Raw genomic sequence first — 20,945 nt, 5'->3', positions numbered from 1 at the left:
TGCAAAAATCGCGGGGCATGCAAATTTTGTTGGCATTATTGATGATGATGATGATGATCGGATGGATGAGGATCTTAAAACGATTTACTTTCGCTCTTGTGATTGCATCTTGATTGTAAAGAGTGCAGGATAGAATAGTTAAAGGGAATGCAGTTTAATGAACTCTTTCTTCGAAATAAATCATCTGCCAGATGCGATTTGAATCTTAAGGGAAACCAGACCACATGGCCACAAATGCGCGGGAGGCGTTCTGACTTCAAAAAGGATTCGTCGTGCTTTTGTACTCCAACGTTTGATTTGCCGCCGGAGAAAAGAAAGCAAGAGAGAAGATTGGGGAAGGCAACCCATTGTTCCCCTCCAGTAGATGGCGCCCATGCGATACCAGGGGCATTCCATCCCCTCCTGAGTTATGCAAATCCGCTTGTCTGCCGCCGGAGAAAAGAAAGCAAGAGAGAAGATTGGGGAAGGCAACCCATTGTTCCCCTCCAGTAGATGGCGCCCATGCGATACCAGGGGCATTCCATCCCCTCCTGAGTTATGCAAATCCGCTTGTGGCTGCCGGAGCAATTACAATGCAGCTCATGTCCAGGATCGCAGGCTGCCTTCTTACCCCGCATTTACATATGTGCACCCCTAGCCCCTTTTGTCCCTTCTGCGGGTTCGCCCAAGACGCGATCATTACCAGAATGATTGATGGGCGTCTTGCGCTCGATTTGCATAAGATGCTGTGACCCAAAAAAAAGGAATCCTTCTGCCTTCAGGCATCGGGCACAGGGATTAGACGTCCTGAGAACAAAGCAAGAAGTGTCAATATTTGCACTCACAAAGTACTGATATTACATCACAATGTACATACAACATATAGCGATCAAAGTTACTAGTGCAACATACTACATAGTAGTAATAAATGTGAAATAAATTTAAATTTATATTATCAACGTTAAGGATTATAAAATCGTATTGAAGCGTTTAATATCATAGTGAATCTTAAATCAATCGTTTTGTTCTCATTGAAGTTAGGTGAATCTTATGAGCTAGGTGAAGCACGAGGGCGATGGCAAATCAGGGTGTGTCCTGGACCTGTTGGATGATCCAGTCCATGAAGTACTGTGTGCTGGAGTAAACTCCAGGCACATTTGGTCGGGCACAACCGATACCGTAGGACACCACGCCAATCAGATAGAACCGTAGTTGGCCTTGATACTGCTCTGGCAGCATTAGCGGACCACCGGAGTCGCCCTGGCACGTATCCTTGCCACCGGACAGGACTCCGGCGCAGAGTACAGCCTTGTCGAACTGATCCGCTGAGAAGTAGCGCTTCTCCTTCGCGTAACTCCGCACGCACACATCGTTCTCGTAGATGGGAATCTGGAGCTCATTGAGCACCTGCGAGGACTGACCGCCCTCCACCGTCTTTCCCCACCCGGCGACGAACGGCATGTAGCCCACGTAGGATTTCTGGCGCAGATTGGCCGTGTGCGGCAGGCAGATGGGAGCGATCTTGCTGGTGAACTCCACGTTTCGCTCCAGGTAAAGGATGGCCATGTCACTGCGTCCATTCCGGCGATTGTAATCCGGATGGGATACATACTGAAAAGGGGCATAAGGTTGTGAGTAAGGTGATCCATTTAAAATGCTCGATTAATTGGCTCACCCTTGCTATGTTAATGTCCACATGGGCAGTCTCCGTGTCCGTGGACAGATCATGTTCTCCCAAACGGACAAATTGCCTAAAAAAAGTGACTCACGTTAGAATAAAAATCCAATAGCAAAGGAGTTTTTGCTTACAGATCCTGCCTGATGCAGTGGGCCGCGGTGAGCACGTGCCTGGCGGTGATTAAGGTTCCTCCGCACTTGAACGGCGATCCGGAGGGATCATCATATCCGAGGAGTGCGATCCAGGGCCACGCCCCCTTGCGACTAACCTCACCGCCCACAATCTTCTTGAAGTATCCCACCGTAGAGCCACATCCCTCCTCCACATTAAGCAACCGACGTGGAATTTCGTCCGTGTTTTCGGGTATTATTTGAGACGGTGCCGGAGTGGTGTTGGTGATGCCCTGGCCAGTGGGACAGCACACCTGGGTGCCCTTGTTCTGGCAGACCGCGTTCGAGGCACGCAGGAAATTGGCAAAGGTCGCGTCCTGCGACCTTGACCTTAGCTCATTCAGCAGTGAGGCACACTCCTTGATTTCTAAATGGGATATGTAAATACATTTCAATTCGGCTTCTGAGGAAGAACCATATTTTATCGGACTCATAAAGATCATTTAGAAAACTCTTTTGGATAATCAGATGAACTGTTGGCGTTCATCAAATGAAACTGTACGAAACAAATGTTTATATTACTTTCCCTGCATACAATGCTTTCTAATTAGAAACAGGTTTTCACTTATTATTCCTGTCAATGCATCAGGTATAATTGATTTTTGCGATCTTCCCTTGCAAAAAATGCCATTTAAATATAAGCAAAACACGTCAAAGGCGCAATAAAATACATTTTAAAGATTTAAAGCAAAAACGTGCGAGCACATCGAACCAAAAACAAGAAACACGTGTGCACATTGATAACAAAATAAAACATTTCAGTTTGAATTCCCAGATTAACTCACCCACACAGTTTCCTGGTTTTGTATCTGGTCCGCGACAAACGGTTCCCCGTGGTTCTATAAGAGGAGCCGCCGAGGTTTCCGGAATGGGAGCTGGAGTGGTAGTCGTCGTGGTGGTCGTAGTCCTGGGCGTGGGGATCAGGAAGGGATTGTCTGGAACTTCCGGCGGCGGCTGTGGACCAATGAATGTTGGCTCGCTGGGGAAGAAGGGATTCCGTGGACGTTCTGTGACCGGGTTATATCTGGGTTCAGTGCAGCAAATCTACGTGGAGGAGCGGGGCAAAGCTTAGCAAGGATGGAAAGTGGAAGGATAGACTGAAGATGTGTCCCTACCACCGGATCCCCGTTGATGTTGCGGGTGCCACAGCTGCGTTGCAGGGCGATCACATACCGCTGGGCCCGATCCCTGCTGGTGGTCTGGAAGATGTTCACCACCTGGGGGCAGTAGGTCAGGGCCACGCAACTGCCATAATAGTTCTCGGGGGTGATGCAGTTCTGGCGAACTGAATAACAAAGAAATGGGTCATCGTTTCGTTAGCTTCTCGTATGAGAGTCATATATAAACTTGAAGTTAAGGTTTTTTCTTAACCCACTGCGTTTCGCTTATACAAGTTTGTCTTTTTGTTAACAATTTCCCCAAGCTTTTAGAACAACTCCAACTTTTAATAGATTTAAACAAAGTAGTAACTTTGTTTATTCTCATTATGGTTTGGTTAGTTATGTGTTAAACGGATTAGCCTTCTCCCAAATATGAGTCATTTATGGGAATGGCAGATTTAGTCATTTACTTTCTGACACCTCTTAGCAAGTTAACAATCTATCACCAGCCAGAACACAAAGTTCTAAACAAAATCGGCATCTGAAAACACTCAAGCTCTATTATTATACTTCGCATGAACAAAAAAATAACAAGAGGGGTTCCTTGTTGTCTTAAGTGATTTATTTGTATTTCAAACCCTTCTAAAAGCTAACATTTCGCTATGCTTGAATAATTAATATCTAAGCTTAAGCTCTTTCTAATGTGATTCAGAGCTCAATATTGACAGTAGATATACAACAAATTCTAAAGGCCTGACAATTTCTTATGTAGTAATGCGTTGTATGCGATGTAAAATAGACTTGCATAGGACTTTTTCATAATCTTAACAATCTTAGAAAGTCGTAAAGATCGTCGTTTGCTGGTCAATGGAATCTTAGAAGTCTATATCTCAATCGAACTTTACGAGTACCGGTCACAATGCGATACGTGCTCTAAGGGAACGCCCCGCAAGTAATAAACACCTGTTTAAGTCGGTGTCCGAGTCAAAATCCGACCTTGGTGACTGGTTTTGTGAATTGGTAGTGAACTCGAATACAATGAGCCAAAAATTTCGTTGTGTTTTGCAGTTAATACAAATCGCCGCATGCGGACCGCTGTCAAATCGAAAGACTCAAACAACGAACTCGCCATTGAACTTGAACATGTTGTCAAGTTTTCACAGGTTAGAGGGCTTTGCAAATCGGTATTTGGTCCATCTGGGTTAAACTCATTTAGATGCGTTGATTTTTTAATGGTTTTTATTAAATTTCGAGATGCGCTGTTAATGGAACTGGTTTGTTGTTTGCTTAGATCGGTCGTAAAAGTTCTATAGAATTTAGATAGTTGTAGTTAGATAGATTGATATGGCAAAGCGAAAAGCTCTCTACTAATTAAGTGAGTGCGACTACCTTGCCTGCGCTGATTAAACTGGGCGCCAGTGGGCGGAGGGAGGAGCACAAGGGGCAGGAGTGTGATCACAGCACTAACACAGCACATCGACTTCATGGCGAGATTGATATATTATATATATGCGATCATATATCCGGAATATCGAGCGGCAACGCGACGTACCGACGTTCACCGTCCGAATCACGTTATCAGACTGAGTGTTTTTTTTGGACGACCGGAGACGGAGACGCGTCTTCACCCGCTGAAGCTTCTTCGGAGATTGACTTGTGGGTCTTTTCGTGGCCTGCGTGACCAACGCGATCGCGTTTTCGATTCGGCTGAGCGATCGGACCTCGGAGCCGAGCTTTATATACAAGCTTCTCTTGGGATCTCCCAGTCTGCCGATCTCTCAATCAACCGATCTCTCTGGGCAGCTCTCTCGCCGGGAAAAGTGTACGCATTTCAAATGGGGTTCACACTCGGCGATCTCGGCTAGCATGCCAAAAAAAAAAGGAATCCTTCTGTATTCAAGCATCGGGTACAGGGATTAGACGTCCTGAGGACAAAGCAAGAAGTGTCAATATTTGCACTCAAAAAGTACTGATATTACATCACAATGTACATACAACATATAGCGATCAAAGTTATAAATGTGAAATAAATTTAAATTTATATTATCAACGTTAAGGATTATAAAATCGTATTGAAGCGTTTAATATCATAATGAATCTTAAATCAATCGTTTTGTTCTCATTGAAGTTAGGTGAATCTTATGAGCTAGGTGAAGCACGAGGGCGATGGCAAATCAGGGTGTGTCCCGGACCTGTTGGATGATCCAGTCCATGAAGTACTGTGTGCTGGAGTAAACTCCAGGCACATATTTTCTGGCACAACCAATTCCGTAGGACACCACACCAATCAGATAGAACCGTTGTTTGCCTTGATACCGCTCTGGTAGCATTAGCGGGCCACCGGAATCGCCTTTGCACGCATCCTTGCCACCGGACAGGACTCCGGCGCAGAGTACGGCCTTGTCGAACTGATCCGCTGAGTAGGAGCGGTTCCGCTCCTCGTAACTTCGCATGCACACATAGTTCTCGTAGATGGGAATCTGGAGCTCATTGAGCACCTGCGAGGACTGACCGCCCTCCACCGTATTTCCCCACCCGGCGACGAACGGCATGTAGCCCACGTAGGATTTCTGGCGCAGATTGGCCGTGTGCGGCAGGCAGATGGGAGCGATCTTGCTGGTGAACTCCACGTTTCGCTCCAGGTAAAGGATGGCCATGTCACTGCGTCCATTACGGCTATTGTAATCCGGATGGGATACATACTGAAAAGGGGCATAAGGTTGTGGTAAGCTGATCCATTTAAAATGCTCGATTAATTGGCTCACCCTTGCTATGTTAATGTCCACATGGGCAGTCTCCGTGTCCGTGGACAGATCATGTTCTCCCAAACGGACAAATTTCCTTACAAAAGTGACTCATGTTAGAATTAAAATCCTATAGCAAAGGAGTTTTTGCTTACGGATCCTGCCTGATGCAGTGGGCCGCGGTGAGCACGTGCCTGGCGGTGATTAGGGTTCCTCCGCACTTGAACGGCGATCCGGAGGGATCATCATATCCGAGGAGTGCGATCCAGGGCCACGCCCCCTTGCGACTAACCTCACCGCCCACAATCTTCTTGAAGTATCCCACCGTAGAGCCACATCCCTCCTCCACATTAAGCAACCGACGTGGAATTTCGTCCGTGTTTTCGGGTATTATTTGAGACGGTGCCGGAGTGGTGTTGGTGATGCCCTGGCCAGTGGGACAGCACACCTGGGTGCCCTTGTTCTGGCAGACCGCGTTCGAGGCACGCAGGAAATTGGCAAAGGTCGCGTCCTGCGACCTTGACCTTAGCTCATTCAGCAGTGAGGCACACTCCTTGATTTCTAAATGGGATATGTAAATACATTTCAATTCGGTTTCTGAGGAAGACCCATATTTTATCAGACTCATAAAGATCATTTAGTAAACTCTTTTGGATAATCAGATGAACTGTTGGCGTTCATCAAATGAAACTGTACGAAACAAATGTTTATATTACTTTCCCTGCATACAATGCTTTCTAATTAGAAACAGGTTTTAACTTATTATTCCTGTCAATGCATCAGGTATAACTAATTTTTGCGATCTTCCCTTGCAAAAAATGCCATTTAAATCTAAGCAAAACACGTCAAAGGCGCAATAAAATACATTTTAAAGATTTAAAGCAAAAACGTGCGAGCACATCGAACCAAAAACAAGAAACACGTGTGCACATTGATAACAAAATAAAACATTTCAGTTTGAATTCCCAGATTAACTCACCCACACAGTTTCCTGGTTTTGTATCTGGTCCGCGACAAACGGTTCCCCGTGGTTCTATAAGAGGAGCCGCCGAGGTTTCCGGAATGGGAGCTGGAGTGGTAGTCGTCGTGGTTGTCGTGGTGGTCGTAGTCCTGGGCGTGGGGATCAGGAAGGGATTGTCTGGAACTTCCGGCGGCGGCTGTGGACCAATGAATGTGGGCTCGCTAGGGAAGAAGGGATTCCGTGGACGTTCTGTGACCGGGTTATATCTGGGTTCAGTGCAGCAAATCTACGTGGAGGAGCGGGGCAAAGCTTAGCAAGGATGGAAAGTGGAAGGATAGACTGAAGATGTGTCCCTACCACCGGATCCCCGTTGATGTTGCGGGTGCCACAGCTGCGTTGCAGGGCGATCACATACCGCTGGGCCCGATCCCTGCTGGTGGTCTGGAAGATGTTCACCACCTGGGGGCAGTAGGTCAGGGCCACGCAACTGCCATAATAGTTCTCGGGGGTGATGCAGTTCTGGCGAACTGAATAACAAAGAAATGGGTCATCGTTTCGTTAGCTTCTCGTATAAGTGTCATATATAAACTTGAAGTTAAGGTTTTTTCTTAACCCACTGCGTTTCGCTTATACAAGTTTGTCTTTTTGTTAACAATTTCCCCAAGCTTTTAGAACAACTCCAACTTGTAATCTATTTAAACAAACTAGTAACTTTGTTTATTCTCATTATGGTTTGGTTAGTTATGTGTTAAACGGATTAGCCTTCTCCCAAATATGAGTCATTTATGGGAATGGCAGATTTAGTCATTTACTTTCTGACACCTCTTAGCAAGTCAACAATCTATCACCAGCCAGAACACAAAGTTCTAAACAAAATCGGCATCTGCAAACACTCAATCTCTATTATTAAACTTCGCATGAACAAAAAAAATAACAAAAGGGGTTCCTCGTTGTCTTAAGTGATTTATTTGTATTTCAAACCCTTCTAAAAGCTAACATTTCTCTATGCTTCTTTGGCTTGAATAATTATTATATAAACTTAAGCTCATTCTAATGTGATTCAGAGCTCAATATTGACAGTAGATATACAACAAATTCTAAAGGCCTGACAATTTCTTATGTAGTAATGCGTTGTATGCGATGTAAGTTAGACTTGCATAAGACCTTTTCATAATCTTAACAATCTTAGATAGTCGTAAAGATCGTCGTTTACTGGTCAACGGAATCTTAGAAGTCTATATCATGCGATACGTTCTCTAAGGGAACGCCCCGCAAGTAATAATCCGACCTTGGACCGCTGTCAAATCGAAAGACTCAAACAACGAACTCGCCATTGAACTTGAACATGTTGTCAAGTTTTCACAGGTTAGAGGGCTTTGCAAATCGGTATTTGGTCCATCTGGGTTAAACTCATTTATGGTAGATGCGTTGATTTTTTAATGGTTTTTATTAAATTTCGAGATGCGCTGTTAATGGAACTGGTTTGTTGTTTGCTTAGATCGGTCGTAAAAGTTCTATAGAATTTAGATAGTTGTAGTTAGATAGATTGATATGGCAAAGCGAAAAGCTCTCTACTAATTAAGTGAGTGCGACTACCTTGCCTGCGCTGATTAAACTGGGCGCCAGTGGGCGGAGGGAGGAGCACAAGGGGCAGGAGTGTGATCACAGCACTAACACAGGACATCATGGCGAGATTGATATATTATATATACGATCATATATCCGGAATATCGAGTGGCAACGCGAAATTCCGACGTTCACGTTCCGAAATACGTTATCAGACTAAGTGTTTTTTTCTCGATCGAGTGCCCTGCGTGACCAACACGATCTTAGATTTGTCTGAGCGATCGGCCCTAGGAGCCTAGCTTTATATACAGGCTTCTGTTGGGATCTCCCGGTCTGCCGATCTCTCAATCAACCGATATCTGTGGGCAGCTCTCTCGCCGGGAAAAGTGGGCGCATTTCAAATGGGGGTTCACACTCGGCGATCTCGGCTAGCACGCCAAAGCACAAAATTCGCACATTTAAATTGTAAAATGAATTTCCCATACCGGCGCCAGCCTAAAATGGAAACAAATAATCCCTAATAATATGGATCAGTGATGATGGTTGGTAATAATATAGGAACACTATTGGGGATTCTCAATTAGGGCATGATTCAAGTAAGGCCCCAAATTGTTGACCTTGCTCTGCTCTCAATTTGTCATTCCATCGGGTACGACAATTCTGTGACTCAATTAGACGCGCATCTAGTCAAGAATGATAAATGCCATTAATCAAGGTAAATTAAAAACGTATCCCGTTGACATTGTCAATTGGGAATCACTTGTCCAAGTAATCAAAGCCACCGACAACATTCTAGTACTAGTTCTATATTAGCATCATGATTATCCATCTAATTTCATCTTACTCTTAGAAACTGTTCGTATTTATGTAAGTTACGTATAAAGCATTCACTGATTGTATAGATCCCATAATTACATAAATATTTTATTATTGAACTTGATTTGACTTATTACCATTGAAGCTTAAATTAAGTCTAGTCAAGAACATCGAAACTCTCAGAATAGTTTCTGTTGGTGTAGCAGTCCTGCCGAACTTGATTCCAAAGTGCTGATATTATTGGCCCAATACCAAATCGAAAGACTTAAACAACGAACATGCCACTGGAAGATGTTCCATACAGGGAAACTGCGTTAACCCTAATTGTGTGTGTTGATTTACTTATAGTTTTCATTAATCTTCTAGATGTAATGAAATAGAATTGGTTATCTAATTGCTTGGCTTGGTTGGTTGTATAATTTTTACAGTACTATATCTCATAACTAGTTCTATAGGTACTATCAAGCGGAGAGCTCTTAACTAACTAAGTTGTTCCGACTACCTTGATTAAACAGATTAAACTTGGCGACTTTGGGTGGTGGGGGAGAAGTGTAATCGAACTACATCGATTTCGCTGTGAGATAGGTAAGTATAAGCAATTAAATATCCGGAATATCAAGCGGCAACCATAACGTCTCCGTCTGTCAGACATTATCAAACTATGTAAGTAGTGGCATTAGCAAACTTTTTCTATCAGTGCACTCCAGCGATCGCTTAATCTACCGATCCCATTCGGAAACTCTCTCGCCGAAAAAGTGGGTGGCATATCACATGGGGTTCACACTCGTAATCGAGGAGCACGCCATTTGGCTTTAATCTAGGTGGATAAGCATTGTCACACTCAAGTTATAAAATGATTTTTCCAGTGCAACCCGAAAATGAAAACGATGATTATTTGCTTTTGCTGCATAATAATATGGTACGGGAACGAACACAACTGGGAATTTTCAATTAAGGCATGAGTCAAATGTAGCGCCAAATTGTTGACCTCCCACTGTTCTCAATTTGCTAGTCGATCTGGTTCCGAGAATTTTGTGACGCTCCACTCCGCAAGAATCTCGAATGCCATTTTTCAAGGTAAATTAAAACGGATCCCGTTGACATGTCAATTGCGAATCATTAAGTAGAGTCATTAGGTCGGTAATCAAAACAAACATTCAATCGCTATTTGTATTTATATATATTCCAACTACATATATTTTAACGATTAGTAATTTTAGATTTCAGAATCTATTGGTATGCGAGCACTGCAAACAGCTTTCGCTGATTATATAGATAGATAGATGCAGCCTCCCATTGAGAATACGAAATTATTGGAATAAAGAGAGAATCTCTAGTGCTAATATTAGTGTTTCCATATTGACTGTACCGAAATAACTGAAAAAAGTATATCTTACTTCTTTTAAATTTGAACAATTCTTAATGTTATAAAGTATATTTAGTTGATAGATGGATAAGAACAAAAGTATTGTTAGAAAAACTCTGCCAGTAATGGGATTAATCACTCAAACTGCAAAATATCTTTCAACTTATACTAACATTTTGGTTATAGAGGAGGTGAGTTCGACAAGTGACGCCATATGCGCTTTGAATGCATCTTAGGTGCGATCACAGTTATCGCCAACTTAATGTATTCTACTAGATTCCCACAATCGCCATACATGTGGAATACATCCCAGCGCTTGGGGGCACTCAACCTGATCAGAATTCCGGGGGAGCCGTCGCCGAAAGCCAATTGGCATGCGATCGATGCAATCGCCGGGGCATAATAGCACCGATCGTTCTACTATAATGACTAATCCGGATCACTTGGCCATGCAGTGCAGGTAGAAACAGCGGGGGCCGAACTGAACTGCGGGAAATTCCAGACCCTGTCCCCAAAGAATGGCTTTTTCGGTTCCGGCTCATCAATTTCAACTATTTTATTGCAGCTCATATCTTAACGAAATTCAATTCACATCATGTATTTCAGATCAAATTATATAATAATTTTTATCGGAAATATACATAAGATCTTTCTTATCGCATCTGTTGGCATCCTAATTAAATAAGATGTTAATTGGCATTGATTTAATTTAAAACTGAAGCTTAAAGTGCAAAACAAATTCATTATATTATATGTATTTAATAGTATAATGATGATAAAACAAGCATGATACAACAAATATCTTACGCTGGTGTTTTAATTTATGCAAATGATATTTAATTAGGCAGAAATAAAACAAGAACATAAGTAAATGAGATTTATAAACAAAATTCCAGTGGTTGCGTGTATTCGGGGTTTTGGATTTTAGTACAAGTATGCATTAGGTGCTCTCAATTCGGATGACACATCGGAGATAACAATTGGACTTAGGATGTGTCATATTCTAAGCGGATGCGAGGTGTTTCTTGATCCAAGGAACGTAGGAAGCAACTCTCGTATAAACGCCGGGAAAATTGGGCCGAGCACACTCATAGCCAAAGGAAACCAGGCCGAGCAAGTAGAACCTATAGACATTGGCCTCCAGCTGAAAGATTCCAAAAAGCGGATTTGCGGAATGTTTAAATCATAAATTCCAAATTCTCTTCTGCAAGTCACCGGCATTTTCGTTGGCCAACGAAATCATATCTGCGTCACGAACATGGACAATTAGCGGGCGGTGTACAGTGAACCACCTTGGAGACAAAGCTGAAGTCTGAAGACTTGGCCAAAACTGGTTCGATGACTCACAGACACAGAAGAGGAAATTGTAACTGACCTGGGGCATCATGAGTGGTCCACCGGAATCCCCTTGACAAGCATCCACGCTCGAGCTGCCCGCGCACAGCACCTGCAAAGGATTTATTGGTGCATTTTAGTGGCTTCCACTGCGTTCAGGGAACTCCCCTTGGCTGGGGATGACCCCGCTCACCTTGTCACTGAACTGGACGAACTGGAAAACGGACTTGTAGCTCTGCTCGCAGCTGTGCCGGGACACGATTGGCACCTGGGCGTCTCTCAGCACCTGCGAGGTGACTCCCTGGTGCTTCACGGCGCCCCAGCCGGCCACAAAGGGATTCATGCCCACGAAGTCCTGCTGCATAAACTTGGCGGCCTCCGGCAGGCAAATGGGCAAGATGTTACCTGTTTTTACAGATCAGAAAAAAATGTTTTAATAGAGTGATATTAATAGTATTGATATGGAAACAATGCATACCTGGCAGAGCACCCACTACGTTTAGCTCAATCAGGGCTATATCATTCGATATGGAGTTGAGATCGAAGTGCTCGTGTACAACAGTTCTACGGATACGGAGATCCATTGCGCCCGGTTCGGCTGGCTTGGAGAGATCATGGGCTCCCAGACGGACCAAGGTCAACATCGGATTGATGCAATGTGCCGAGGTGATTACGTAGTGCGAATGAATCAAACTGCCACCGCAGAGGAACTTCAGTGCATTCCGATTGGTTTCCTCGAAGTAGCCAAGGGCAGCTATCCAGGGATAAGCTCCTGGTAGTTGAATGGCGGAAGTTATTTTATGAACAACTCTTTTTAGCTTTATTACCTTTCCGCGCTTCCATGCCACCCACAACTCGATTGGAAGTGGCGCCACTTATGCCGCAGGTCGCGGACTCACGTGGGGCGTTATTTGGTGGAGGCGGAGTAGGTGGCTGGTTGAAGCTGGGGCTCACCACCTGGCTGAGAGGCGGCGTGGGCTGGAAAACCATCGGGATGAAAGTAGATCCCCCACTCAAGGGCGAGAAATGAAAGAATCCGAAAGGAGCTGCGGTGGTCACAAATAGATCCTTCCTGCTCCTGCCATTTCCACTGCGATCCATTGCACAGCAGACCTAATCAAATAAGAAATCCTAACTTTGTACTTCTAAGGTCAAGAAATTATCACCACTATAAACTAAGCAATACAACAAAAATGTTTAAAATCAATTAAATTGTGATGTATATAGTATCAACATTTCTCTAGGCAAAAAGTTTATCAAATAAGCAGTTGTCTAAAAATAAATGCAATTTAATGCGTAGTTGCAGATAATCGTTTTAAATAATTTTCCAATTAGCAATAAAATTCAATAGCCATAACATTCCGGAAAAAAAACTGAGGAATTACCATGAAAGTGGAGCCATCAAAGCCACATATGGACTGGCCCAGAAAGGTGTGGAACTCGTTGCCCTGGCCCTGGTACTCCTGCATGAGCTGGGGGCAGGAGGTCAGGGGCTGGCAGCTTCCAGGCCGGGATCGGGCATCTTGACAGGATTGGGCTGCAAAAGAAGGAGGTGATTGGGATGGGGCGTGGTTCAGGACTTTTTTTTAATGCCAATTTAGTTTGCCAATTCGCTTTGCTTTGGATTTTGTCATCGTTTTTATTTTGACTAATTTTGCGGTGTATATGCAAGTGTGTTTTTTTTTCAGTGTAGGGGTAGGTGATTTGAATTTCTTGGATTTGGTGGTTAGGAGGTGATCTTAGTAGAGTATCCGACGTCTCCGGCGACGGCGTCGCCTACGCCCGGAATTAAGCGGCATGAAGACCATCATATCCGAACCGATTTGTGGTCCCGTGGACGAGACCAGCGGGGAGTTCTGCTGCTGGCGAGGATCGATGCAGGGGCAATTGGGCAGTGGACGTGCTCCGCCGGGCAGGCAAACCAGCGGCTGCGATGGACACGTGGGCACCGGAAGCGGCAGAGTGGTGCCAGCGGTCGTGGTGGTGGTGGTCAGTCCCGTCGTGGATGTGGTGGACAGTGTTGTGCTACTGGTGGTACTGCTGCTGGTCGTGATCAGGGGCGGCGTCACCGGCGTCTGGGGATTCGGAGGCGTTGGCTGGAACGTCGGGATCACTGCAGGTGTGGACGGAAGAGCGGGTTGGGGCGGTATTAGTGGACCAATCGGCTGCAGCGGCGGCGGCGGGGGCGGCGCAGGGTATGGAGGTCCCTGCGGCGGCGGCAGGGCGTAGATGGGATAGTAACCTGGTGGGTACAGCGGGCACCAGCCCTTGATGCTGGCCAGATAGGACAGGAATGGCCAGAAGTACACCTTCACACAGAACTCGTCCAGCAGTACCATTTCCAATCCGTAGCCGTATCCGTTTATCCGTGCTTTCTGCTTAGCCACCAGGTGGCAACTGTCCACAGAACTCTCAATTTTCGGCCAATTGCAGCTTGGCCAAGTGGAGCATGGCGGCCCATAATGATTATAATTCAATTGTATTTTAGTGGGGCACAATTATCCAAAGAGTCGTCTGAAATGGCCAAACTCAGGAGCGGATTCAGGGTAATGCGGGGTCAGAGGAGGTCTTAAAATTATTATATTTTTAATGTTTATATTATGTTATATTAAATGATAATGTTCCCTTAAACATATTATAAATATTTTGAAATGAATGACTAAACAACCTTATTTTAGTTTCAATAAAAAGACTTTCAAATGTTTAGTGACCCATTACTCATATTATAACGACATCACTTGGCTGTATACCATGTTTTGAATGACTATTTGCACATGAAATGCACAATTCTAAAAACTTAATTCAGTGCATTATTCAAGCTCTAATGGCAGATCCAACGAATTCACACCGAAATGCATCGTTAATTTGGGGGAAATTAAAATAACTGGGCCAGTGGCGCTTGAAATCCGATTGGAATCGTTTGTGGGGGAGGTCTGCTGAAATCGTTTGCTGGGTGTTAGATGATGTGCTCTGTGGGGGATTTGTTTATGTTGACACATTAAATGGAATGACACGATCTCACATAGCTTTAGCAGATCTATTGGCACGATCGGTTGGGTATTTTTAAACCGAATGTTGAACTAAATATAGAAATTCACACCACTTACACTTGACGGACGACAAGATGGATAGACCCATATAAATTATTAGGAATTTATGAGCTTTTGGGAGGCCGGAGATCGCACACATTCTGATCCTATGAACTACAACGACGAACTGAGCCCGTGGGCCACTGACACACCGGAACTTAAGCGCCAATGGAGTGGGTGTCAGCAAATGATTTAATTGTGGCAATTTTCGAAATCAAATTAAATTTAATCGACAGCTAGTGCCAGCATGTTCGCTTTTTTTGGGGGATGAACTTGAAAAGTTGAAGGATGGGTGAAGCCCCCACTGAGGTTACGCATATCCCACCGATAGCAGCTAGCTGAATTCATTTCGGATGCGCTTATTTATTGTTGAGAAAGGAGTGTTCCATTAAATCTAAATGCCGACTACGACTACCTTGATAACGTGCTGTATATACGGGTATTCATATATGTATAGGGTGTATGTGTGTGCGTGCTAGACATCGTCCGAGATGCGGACCAGGATCTGGTTGGCCTACAGCTCTCTACTCGCGGTGCTTGCAGTCCAGGAAGAGCTGTGCCTGGGATTGCACGAAGCGGAAGATCTCGAGCAGCATCTCGTTGGAGGTCTTGCAGTTGCCCTGCTGCGGCTCGAAAAAGGTTCCTGGACCAGCTCCGCCCACCGAACGCTTGCCCCAATCCGGCGAGAAGGTCAGCTACATAGAGCAGAGTAAAATGAGACATCAGAAAGGGATATGCTGCAGCAGGATATGAATACTCACTTGACACTGGACGCAGGCCAGCAGCAGGAAGAGCACGGCTGCGATGAGGACTTCGCTCTTGGGATTCATTCTGAGTTCTATGCTGGTCCACTTTGATTCAGCCCGCTTTTATACCCATTGAGCTCGAAAGGAAGACAGCTGGCAAGCAATTAACGCAGCACTAGCAAGGATTCCTTCTATAATTGCTTGGATTGGGTCGGAACTTTCAATTCCATTCGAGAGCGTCATTGAAACAATCTTCTATGTGGAAGCGTTTGTGATTCTCCATGTGTTTATTAGAATTGCGCATATGTTTAATATTAAATTTAATTATATATTTATTTATATACCATTAAATAAGTTCGTTAAATTAAGCAGTGTATAAGAGTTAAACAAGATTGCGGCTAAAGCAACGGTTGCAATACATTTGGCGAACAATAAACCATAGGATCCGGATCCGACTGGGACATATACAAAAGTATCGTTAAGTGAGTTGTGCGCGCCTGGCAGCTGCGGGTATAGTACAAAAATGTCGTGGGTGTAATACAGAGTTTGATGTTTTAGATTTCTACGCGCGAGAACGAGGCACTCAATTTGTTACAACAAAATCGGATTGTAAGCAGTTTATATATGTATACGTATATATTAGTAGTAAATAACAATACAAATTACAATAACACATTATTACGTTTTGGCTTAATCGAAACAAACGTTCTGGGCTTAGTTATTGCATTATAAAAACAAATGGCCTGCGAGCCACGATTGGTAATAATCATGAAAACATTCGTCCTTAATTGTTGTCGTTGATCAACAAATAATATTACAAAAATATATGTAGAAATATATATGTATATATAAGTTATTCGTGTGAATCTGTTGTATATATCTACCTATGTTTCGTGTTTCTGTTTGCATGTTGCATTGTTAGTTGTCAGTTGTAAGATTCTTCGTAGCTATTTGAGAGTGGCGAAGCTTATTCGATTCGTTCGTTGAATGCGCCATGCACCTGGGCAGGTAAGAAATGCACTTCGTTTGGTCTCGTTGACACTTTTTGCGCTGGTTACTGGTTTCGGGTTACTGGTTTATCGTCTTCTCAACGGAATTCAAAGCTCAGTCGACGCGTGTTTTTCAAAAAATTTGGTGTTATACTCATTATATGTTGGCTCCTGCTTCCGCTGCGGCATTCAGGAGATTCTCTTCCCTCTGCTTCCTTCTACATCAGGCAGCACTTCCTCTTGCCCTTCTTCTTGTAATCCTGCTCGATGAAGGGACGCTCGGCGATCTGGAACTTGCGCACGATCCTCACGAGCTCGTGGAAGGCCTGATCGACGTTGACCCTCAGTTTGGCACTGCACTCGATGTAGGGGATCATCAGGTTGCGGCTGGTGTTCTGCGCCTCCTCCAGGGACACCTGCTGCTGGTGCTTCAGGTCGCACTTGTTGCCCACCATCAGCATGGGAAACTCGTCGCGATCCTTGACGCGCAGTATCTGGCGCTGGAACTTGGGGATCTCATCGAAGCTGGAATGATCGTTGAGCGCGAAGACGAGCAGGAATCCCTCGCCGGAGCGCATGTACTGCTCCCGCATGGCACTGAACTCCTCCTGGCCAGCCGTGTCCAAAACTAGGTACAAAATCAGGTTATTATGGATCTGGTTACGGTAAAGAAAGGAAGCTTACTGTCCAATTTCGCTGGCACATCGTCGATGTTGCACTGCTTCGTGTACGAGTCTTCAATGGTGGGATCGTAGTCCGTGACGAAGTAGCTCTGCAAGATTAGGATTAAAATTATTGTACTGCCAGCTGCCGCGGCCACGAAACTACATATATAAACAATATAAGACTGGGCTTTTTGTGTGGGCGGGGTGCGTTTATCATTCCGCCTTTGATTTGTTTACACACGTCACTTTTATCATTCACTCACAGAGCATAGTGGAGCTCTATATATCTTGGGGAAAAGCTACAGCATATACACGAAAGATGTGCAGATGACGCAAATGACTAAAAATAAATGGAAGCGGGCGGGCATTGTGGTCGTGACCATGGCACACACTCTCGGGGAATCGATCGGCACACCCAGAGAACTGGGGGCTGCGTCTAACGCAACTCCCTGGTTATGGGCTCTGACCACTTGATCCCCAAATGGAGATACACACGGGGGTGTGGCCACCGCGATGATGATGCTTCCAATGATGATGATGATGATGATGGTGGTGGTGATGATCTCGGCCCGAAACTATGCACACGCATGTCCAAACACAGACGCACATCACAGTCGCTTGTTGCTTGTTTGTTGCTCTGGCCAAAACAAGGGCCGTCCCCTGCCACCACGCCTGTGCGCCATCACACCCCGCTCCCACATTCAAACGCCCCTGTGGAAAGCGACGTCACCAGGGATTGGGCCGATGCTGGGCGGCTTACCTGGATGAACTGTATCGTTATTGCCGACTTGCCCACGCCGCCGCCGCCGACGACCACCAGTTTGTACGTTTGCATCTGCATTTCCCCGTTTAAATCGACCAGTTGGCCAGCGAAATTCTTTTATTTTCCTTCCGCGACAGCAGCAGTGTGACCGTTTTCGGTTAACTGAGGAATGCACACTCGCACTGAGTGTGGTGCGCGTCTCTGCTAAGTTGTAATATCGATATCAACTATCGCTAGCCAGCCATCGACTTTCGCCCATCACTAAGGCTAAGTCATCAAACGAAAAAAATACAGAAAAATTGGCCAAGGAATAGATAAAATTCTTTAAGTCAAGTTAGCCCACGCGAAAAAGCGAACGGAACAAGCTAAAAAGATATATTTACACGCAGTGTGTTCATAATCGAGTTGCCTTTGCGCCCGTGACCAATAAAACGCAGTTAAAATGGCCTTGAAAGTGCTGGTGGGCCAAAAGCTGATGAACGAGGTGGTGAAGTACAAGCCTCCACCACCCAAAAAGCAGGGCGTTACGTCCGCTGCGGGGGCGGGCGGCATGGAGTGGCGGGTGCTGGTGGTGGACAAGCTGGGTATGCGCATGGTGTCCGCCTGCACCAAGATGCACGAGATCAGCGCCGAGGGCATCACCCTGGTGGAGGACATCAACAAGAAGCGCGAGCCGCTGCCCACGATGGACGCGATCTACCTGATTACGCCGTCGGATGAGTCAGTGCGCGGTCTTATTCGAGACTTCGAGAACCCAGCGCGACCCATGTATCGCTATGCCCACGTCTTCTTCACCGAAGTTTGTCCTGAGGAGCTATTCAATGATCTGTGCAAGTCGTGCGCGGCCGGAAAGATCAAGACGCTGAAGGAGATCAACATTGCATTTTTGCCGTACGAATGCCAGGTGTTCTCGCTGGACTCGCCGGACACATTCCAATGCCTCTACTCGCCGGCCTTTGCCTCCATTCGGAGCAAGCACATCGAGCGGATTGCCGAGCAAATAGCCACACTGTGCGCTACCCTTGGGGAATACCCAAATGTGCGCTACCGCAGCGACTGGGACAGGAACATCGATCTGGCCGCGTCGGTGCAGCAGAAGCTGGACGCCTACAAGGCCGACGATGCCACCATGGGCGAGGGCCCTGAGAAGGCACGATCCCAGCTGCTGATCCTGGATCGCGGCTTCGACTGCGTGTCGCCACTGCTGCACGAGCTCACCCTGCAGGCCATGGCCTACGATTTGCTACCCATCGTCAATGACGTGTATCGCTACACGCCCGGCCCCAACCAGCCGGATAAGGAGGTGCTGCTCGACGAGAACGACGACTTGTGGGTGGAGCTGCGTCACGAGCATATCGCTGTTGTCTCCACCCAGGTGACTCAGAACCTAAAGAAATTCACCGACTCTAAGCGCATGGGCTCGGCCGACAAGTCGTCGATGCGCGATCTCTCGCAAATGATCAAGAAGATGCCGCAGTACCAGAAGGAGCTGTCCAAGTACTCCACCCACTTGCATTTGGCCGAGGACTGCATGAAGTCGTACCAGAACTACGTGGATAAGCTGTGCCGTGTGGAACAGGATCTGGCAATGGGCACGGACGCCGAGGGCGAGAAGATCAAGGATCATATGCGCAACATTGTGCCCATCTTGCTGGACGCTAATGTCTCGAACTACGACAAGGTTCGCATCATTGCCCTGTACGTCATGATCAAGAACGGAATTTCCGAGGAGAACCTAACCAAGCTGTTCACGCACGCCCAGCTGTCGCCGAAGGATCAGGATATGGTGCGTAACCTTAGTTGCTTGGGCATCAATGTCATTGCAGATTCGCGCAAGAAGCAGTACTCGGTGCCGCGCAAGGAGCGCACCACAGAAAGCACCTACCAGATGTCCCGCTGGACCCCGGTGATCAAGGACATCATGGAGGATTGCATAGAGGATAAGCTCGATCTCCGCCACTTCCCCTTCCTCGAGGGCAGGGCCCAGAATACCAATTATCATGCCCCAACCAGTGCCCGCTACGGTCACTGGCACAAGGACAAGGGCCAGGCGCAGGTGAAGAACGTGCCCAGGCTCATTGTCTTCATCGTGGGCGGCGTGAGTATGTCCGAGATGCGGTGCGCTTACGAGGTGACCAATGCGGTTCGCAATTGGGAGGTCCTTGTGGGCTCTTCGCACATCCTGTCGCCCGAAATCTTCCTCAGCGATTTGGGCAGTCTCTCGAAGGAGGACTAAGGAACTTATTCGGTCATGATCTTGTTAATGGTTTTGTCACATTTGTCGTGTTTAAAAATAGTTTGTTATTCCTTACCGGAGGTTCAAAATGATTCCTTAAGAAATTATTATACTAATTACATATTGCAATATATATTAAAAATACAATACATAAATTATATACGCATTACATAATATATATATTACAAATATATAGTATTTTATTCTTAGCCGAATATAAATAAATATTAACTTCAATAATACGCGTAGTATTATTTCAATTAAGCCCCTATACTGGCTCATATACTGTAGTACGAAATGTAGAAGAAATCACGGGACACGCAACTCACACAGCACCATAAAATATTCACCGCGGATTGCAACAATGTTTAATGTATTTCCGAATTAGTCAAATTGAAAGAGTTATGGATGAGCCTGTGCAAGAACACATATTCGGCAAAATGACATTAATTAAAATATTGAAATGTTAACACTAAAGATAAACTATTGAACCAAGTTGTCTTACGATCCGAATACTTTTCAAAAACTTATGATATACTTTGCAATTGGTCACTGATCGTATGATATAATTCGAACTATATTCAAATGCAAGTTCAAATTTTTGGCACCCGATGCATCTAAATGTATTGTAATTTCTTCAATACCCAATAAAGCTTACCGAAAAATATCTATTTGGTCTCAAATTAAATTTTACTTTTAGTTTTTACTCTAATTTGAAAACCTCATCTATCTAAAGTTTACA

The 20,945-nt window shown here is 45.2% G+C and overlaps 6 protein-coding genes across 9 annotated transcripts; 1 reads left to right on the top strand and 5 right to left on the bottom strand.

Moving 5' to 3' along the window:
* Positions 1-947: 947 nt before the first annotated feature.
* Positions 948-4,634, bottom strand: LOC117139029 (venom protease-like). 2 transcript variants are annotated; one of them, XM_033301127.1, is made up of 6 exons: positions 4,317-4,633; positions 2,943-3,112; positions 2,613-2,871; positions 1,789-2,194; positions 1,655-1,730; positions 948-1,590 (listed from the first exon to the last, which is right to left on the bottom strand). In XM_033301127.1, the coding sequence occupies exons 1-6, from the start codon at positions 4,411-4,413 to the stop codon at positions 1,063-1,065; spliced, it is 1,536 nt and encodes a 511-aa protein (XP_033157018.1). In that variant the 5' UTR covers positions 4,414-4,633; the 3' UTR covers positions 948-1,062. The 2 variants fall into 2 exon arrangements, with proteins under 2 accessions (XP_033157018.1, XP_033157019.1); XM_033301128.1 differs by lacking the exon at positions 2,943-3,112 and having other exon boundaries at positions 2,613-2,834; positions 4,317-4,634.
* A 352-nt stretch (positions 4,635-4,986) lies between these two features.
* On the bottom strand, positions 4,987-8,427 carry LOC117139027 (venom protease). Of its 2 annotated transcripts, XM_033301125.1 has the most exons (6): positions 8,229-8,419; positions 6,990-7,159; positions 6,651-6,918; positions 5,827-6,232; positions 5,693-5,768; positions 4,987-5,629 (listed from the first exon to the last, which is right to left on the bottom strand). In XM_033301125.1, the coding sequence occupies exons 1-6, from the start codon at positions 8,317-8,319 to the stop codon at positions 5,102-5,104; spliced, it is 1,539 nt and encodes a 512-aa protein (XP_033157016.1). In that variant the 5' UTR covers positions 8,320-8,419; the 3' UTR covers positions 4,987-5,101. The 2 variants fall into 2 exon arrangements, with proteins under 2 accessions (XP_033157016.1, XP_033157017.1); XM_033301126.1 differs by lacking the exon at positions 6,990-7,159 and having other exon boundaries at positions 6,651-6,881; positions 8,229-8,427.
* A 2,769-nt stretch (positions 8,428-11,196) lies between these two features.
* LOC117139030 (venom protease) lies at positions 11,197-15,065 on the bottom strand. Of its 2 annotated transcripts, none has more exons than XM_033301130.1 (7): positions 13,472-14,266; positions 13,101-13,252; positions 12,543-12,828; positions 12,194-12,487; positions 11,909-12,120; positions 11,756-11,827; positions 11,197-11,524 (listed from the first exon to the last, which is right to left on the bottom strand). In XM_033301130.1, exons 1-7 carry the CDS (start codon positions 14,052-14,054, stop codon positions 11,384-11,386), a joined length of 1,740 nt encoding a protein of 579 aa, XP_033157021.1. In that variant the 5' UTR covers positions 14,055-14,266; the 3' UTR covers positions 11,197-11,383. The 2 variants fall into 2 exon arrangements, with proteins under 2 accessions (XP_033157021.1, XP_033157020.1); XM_033301129.1 differs by lacking the exon at positions 13,472-14,266 and adding an exon at positions 14,823-15,065 and having other exon boundaries at positions 11,209-11,524.
* An 82-nt stretch (positions 15,066-15,147) lies between these two features.
* On the bottom strand, positions 15,148-15,669 carry LOC117139032 (adipokinetic hormone). The gene is made up of 2 exons (XM_033301133.1): positions 15,566-15,669; positions 15,148-15,499 (listed from the first exon to the last, which is right to left on the bottom strand). The coding sequence occupies exons 1-2, from the start codon at positions 15,632-15,634 to the stop codon at positions 15,329-15,331; spliced, it is 240 nt and encodes a 79-aa protein (XP_033157024.1). The 5' UTR covers positions 15,635-15,669; the 3' UTR covers positions 15,148-15,328.
* A 188-nt stretch (positions 15,670-15,857) lies between these two features.
* Positions 15,858-18,130, bottom strand: LOC117139031 (ras-like protein 2). Its single transcript, XM_033301132.1, has 3 exons — positions 17,965-18,130; positions 17,224-17,311; positions 15,858-17,167 (listed from the first exon to the last, which is right to left on the bottom strand). Exons 1-3 carry the CDS (start codon positions 18,043-18,045, stop codon positions 16,758-16,760), a joined length of 579 nt encoding a protein of 192 aa, XP_033157023.1. The 5' UTR covers positions 18,046-18,130; the 3' UTR covers positions 15,858-16,757.
* Positions 18,131-18,214: 84 nt separating this feature from the next.
* LOC117139026 (protein ROP) lies at positions 18,215-20,870 on the top strand. Its single transcript, XM_033301124.1, has one exon. It carries the CDS (start codon positions 18,410-18,412, stop codon positions 20,201-20,203), a length of 1,794 nt encoding a protein of 597 aa, XP_033157015.1. The 5' UTR covers positions 18,215-18,409; the 3' UTR covers positions 20,204-20,870.
* The last annotated feature ends 75 nt before the right edge of the window (positions 20,871-20,945 follow it).

The sequence above is a fragment of the Drosophila mauritiana genome, chromosome 3L, assembly GCF_004382145.1.
Source record: "Drosophila mauritiana strain mau12 chromosome 3L, ASM438214v1, whole genome shotgun sequence".
Taxonomy (NCBI): domain Eukaryota; kingdom Metazoa; phylum Arthropoda; class Insecta; order Diptera; family Drosophilidae; genus Drosophila; species Drosophila mauritiana.
This window is presented reverse-complemented; position numbering and strand designations above follow the sequence as displayed.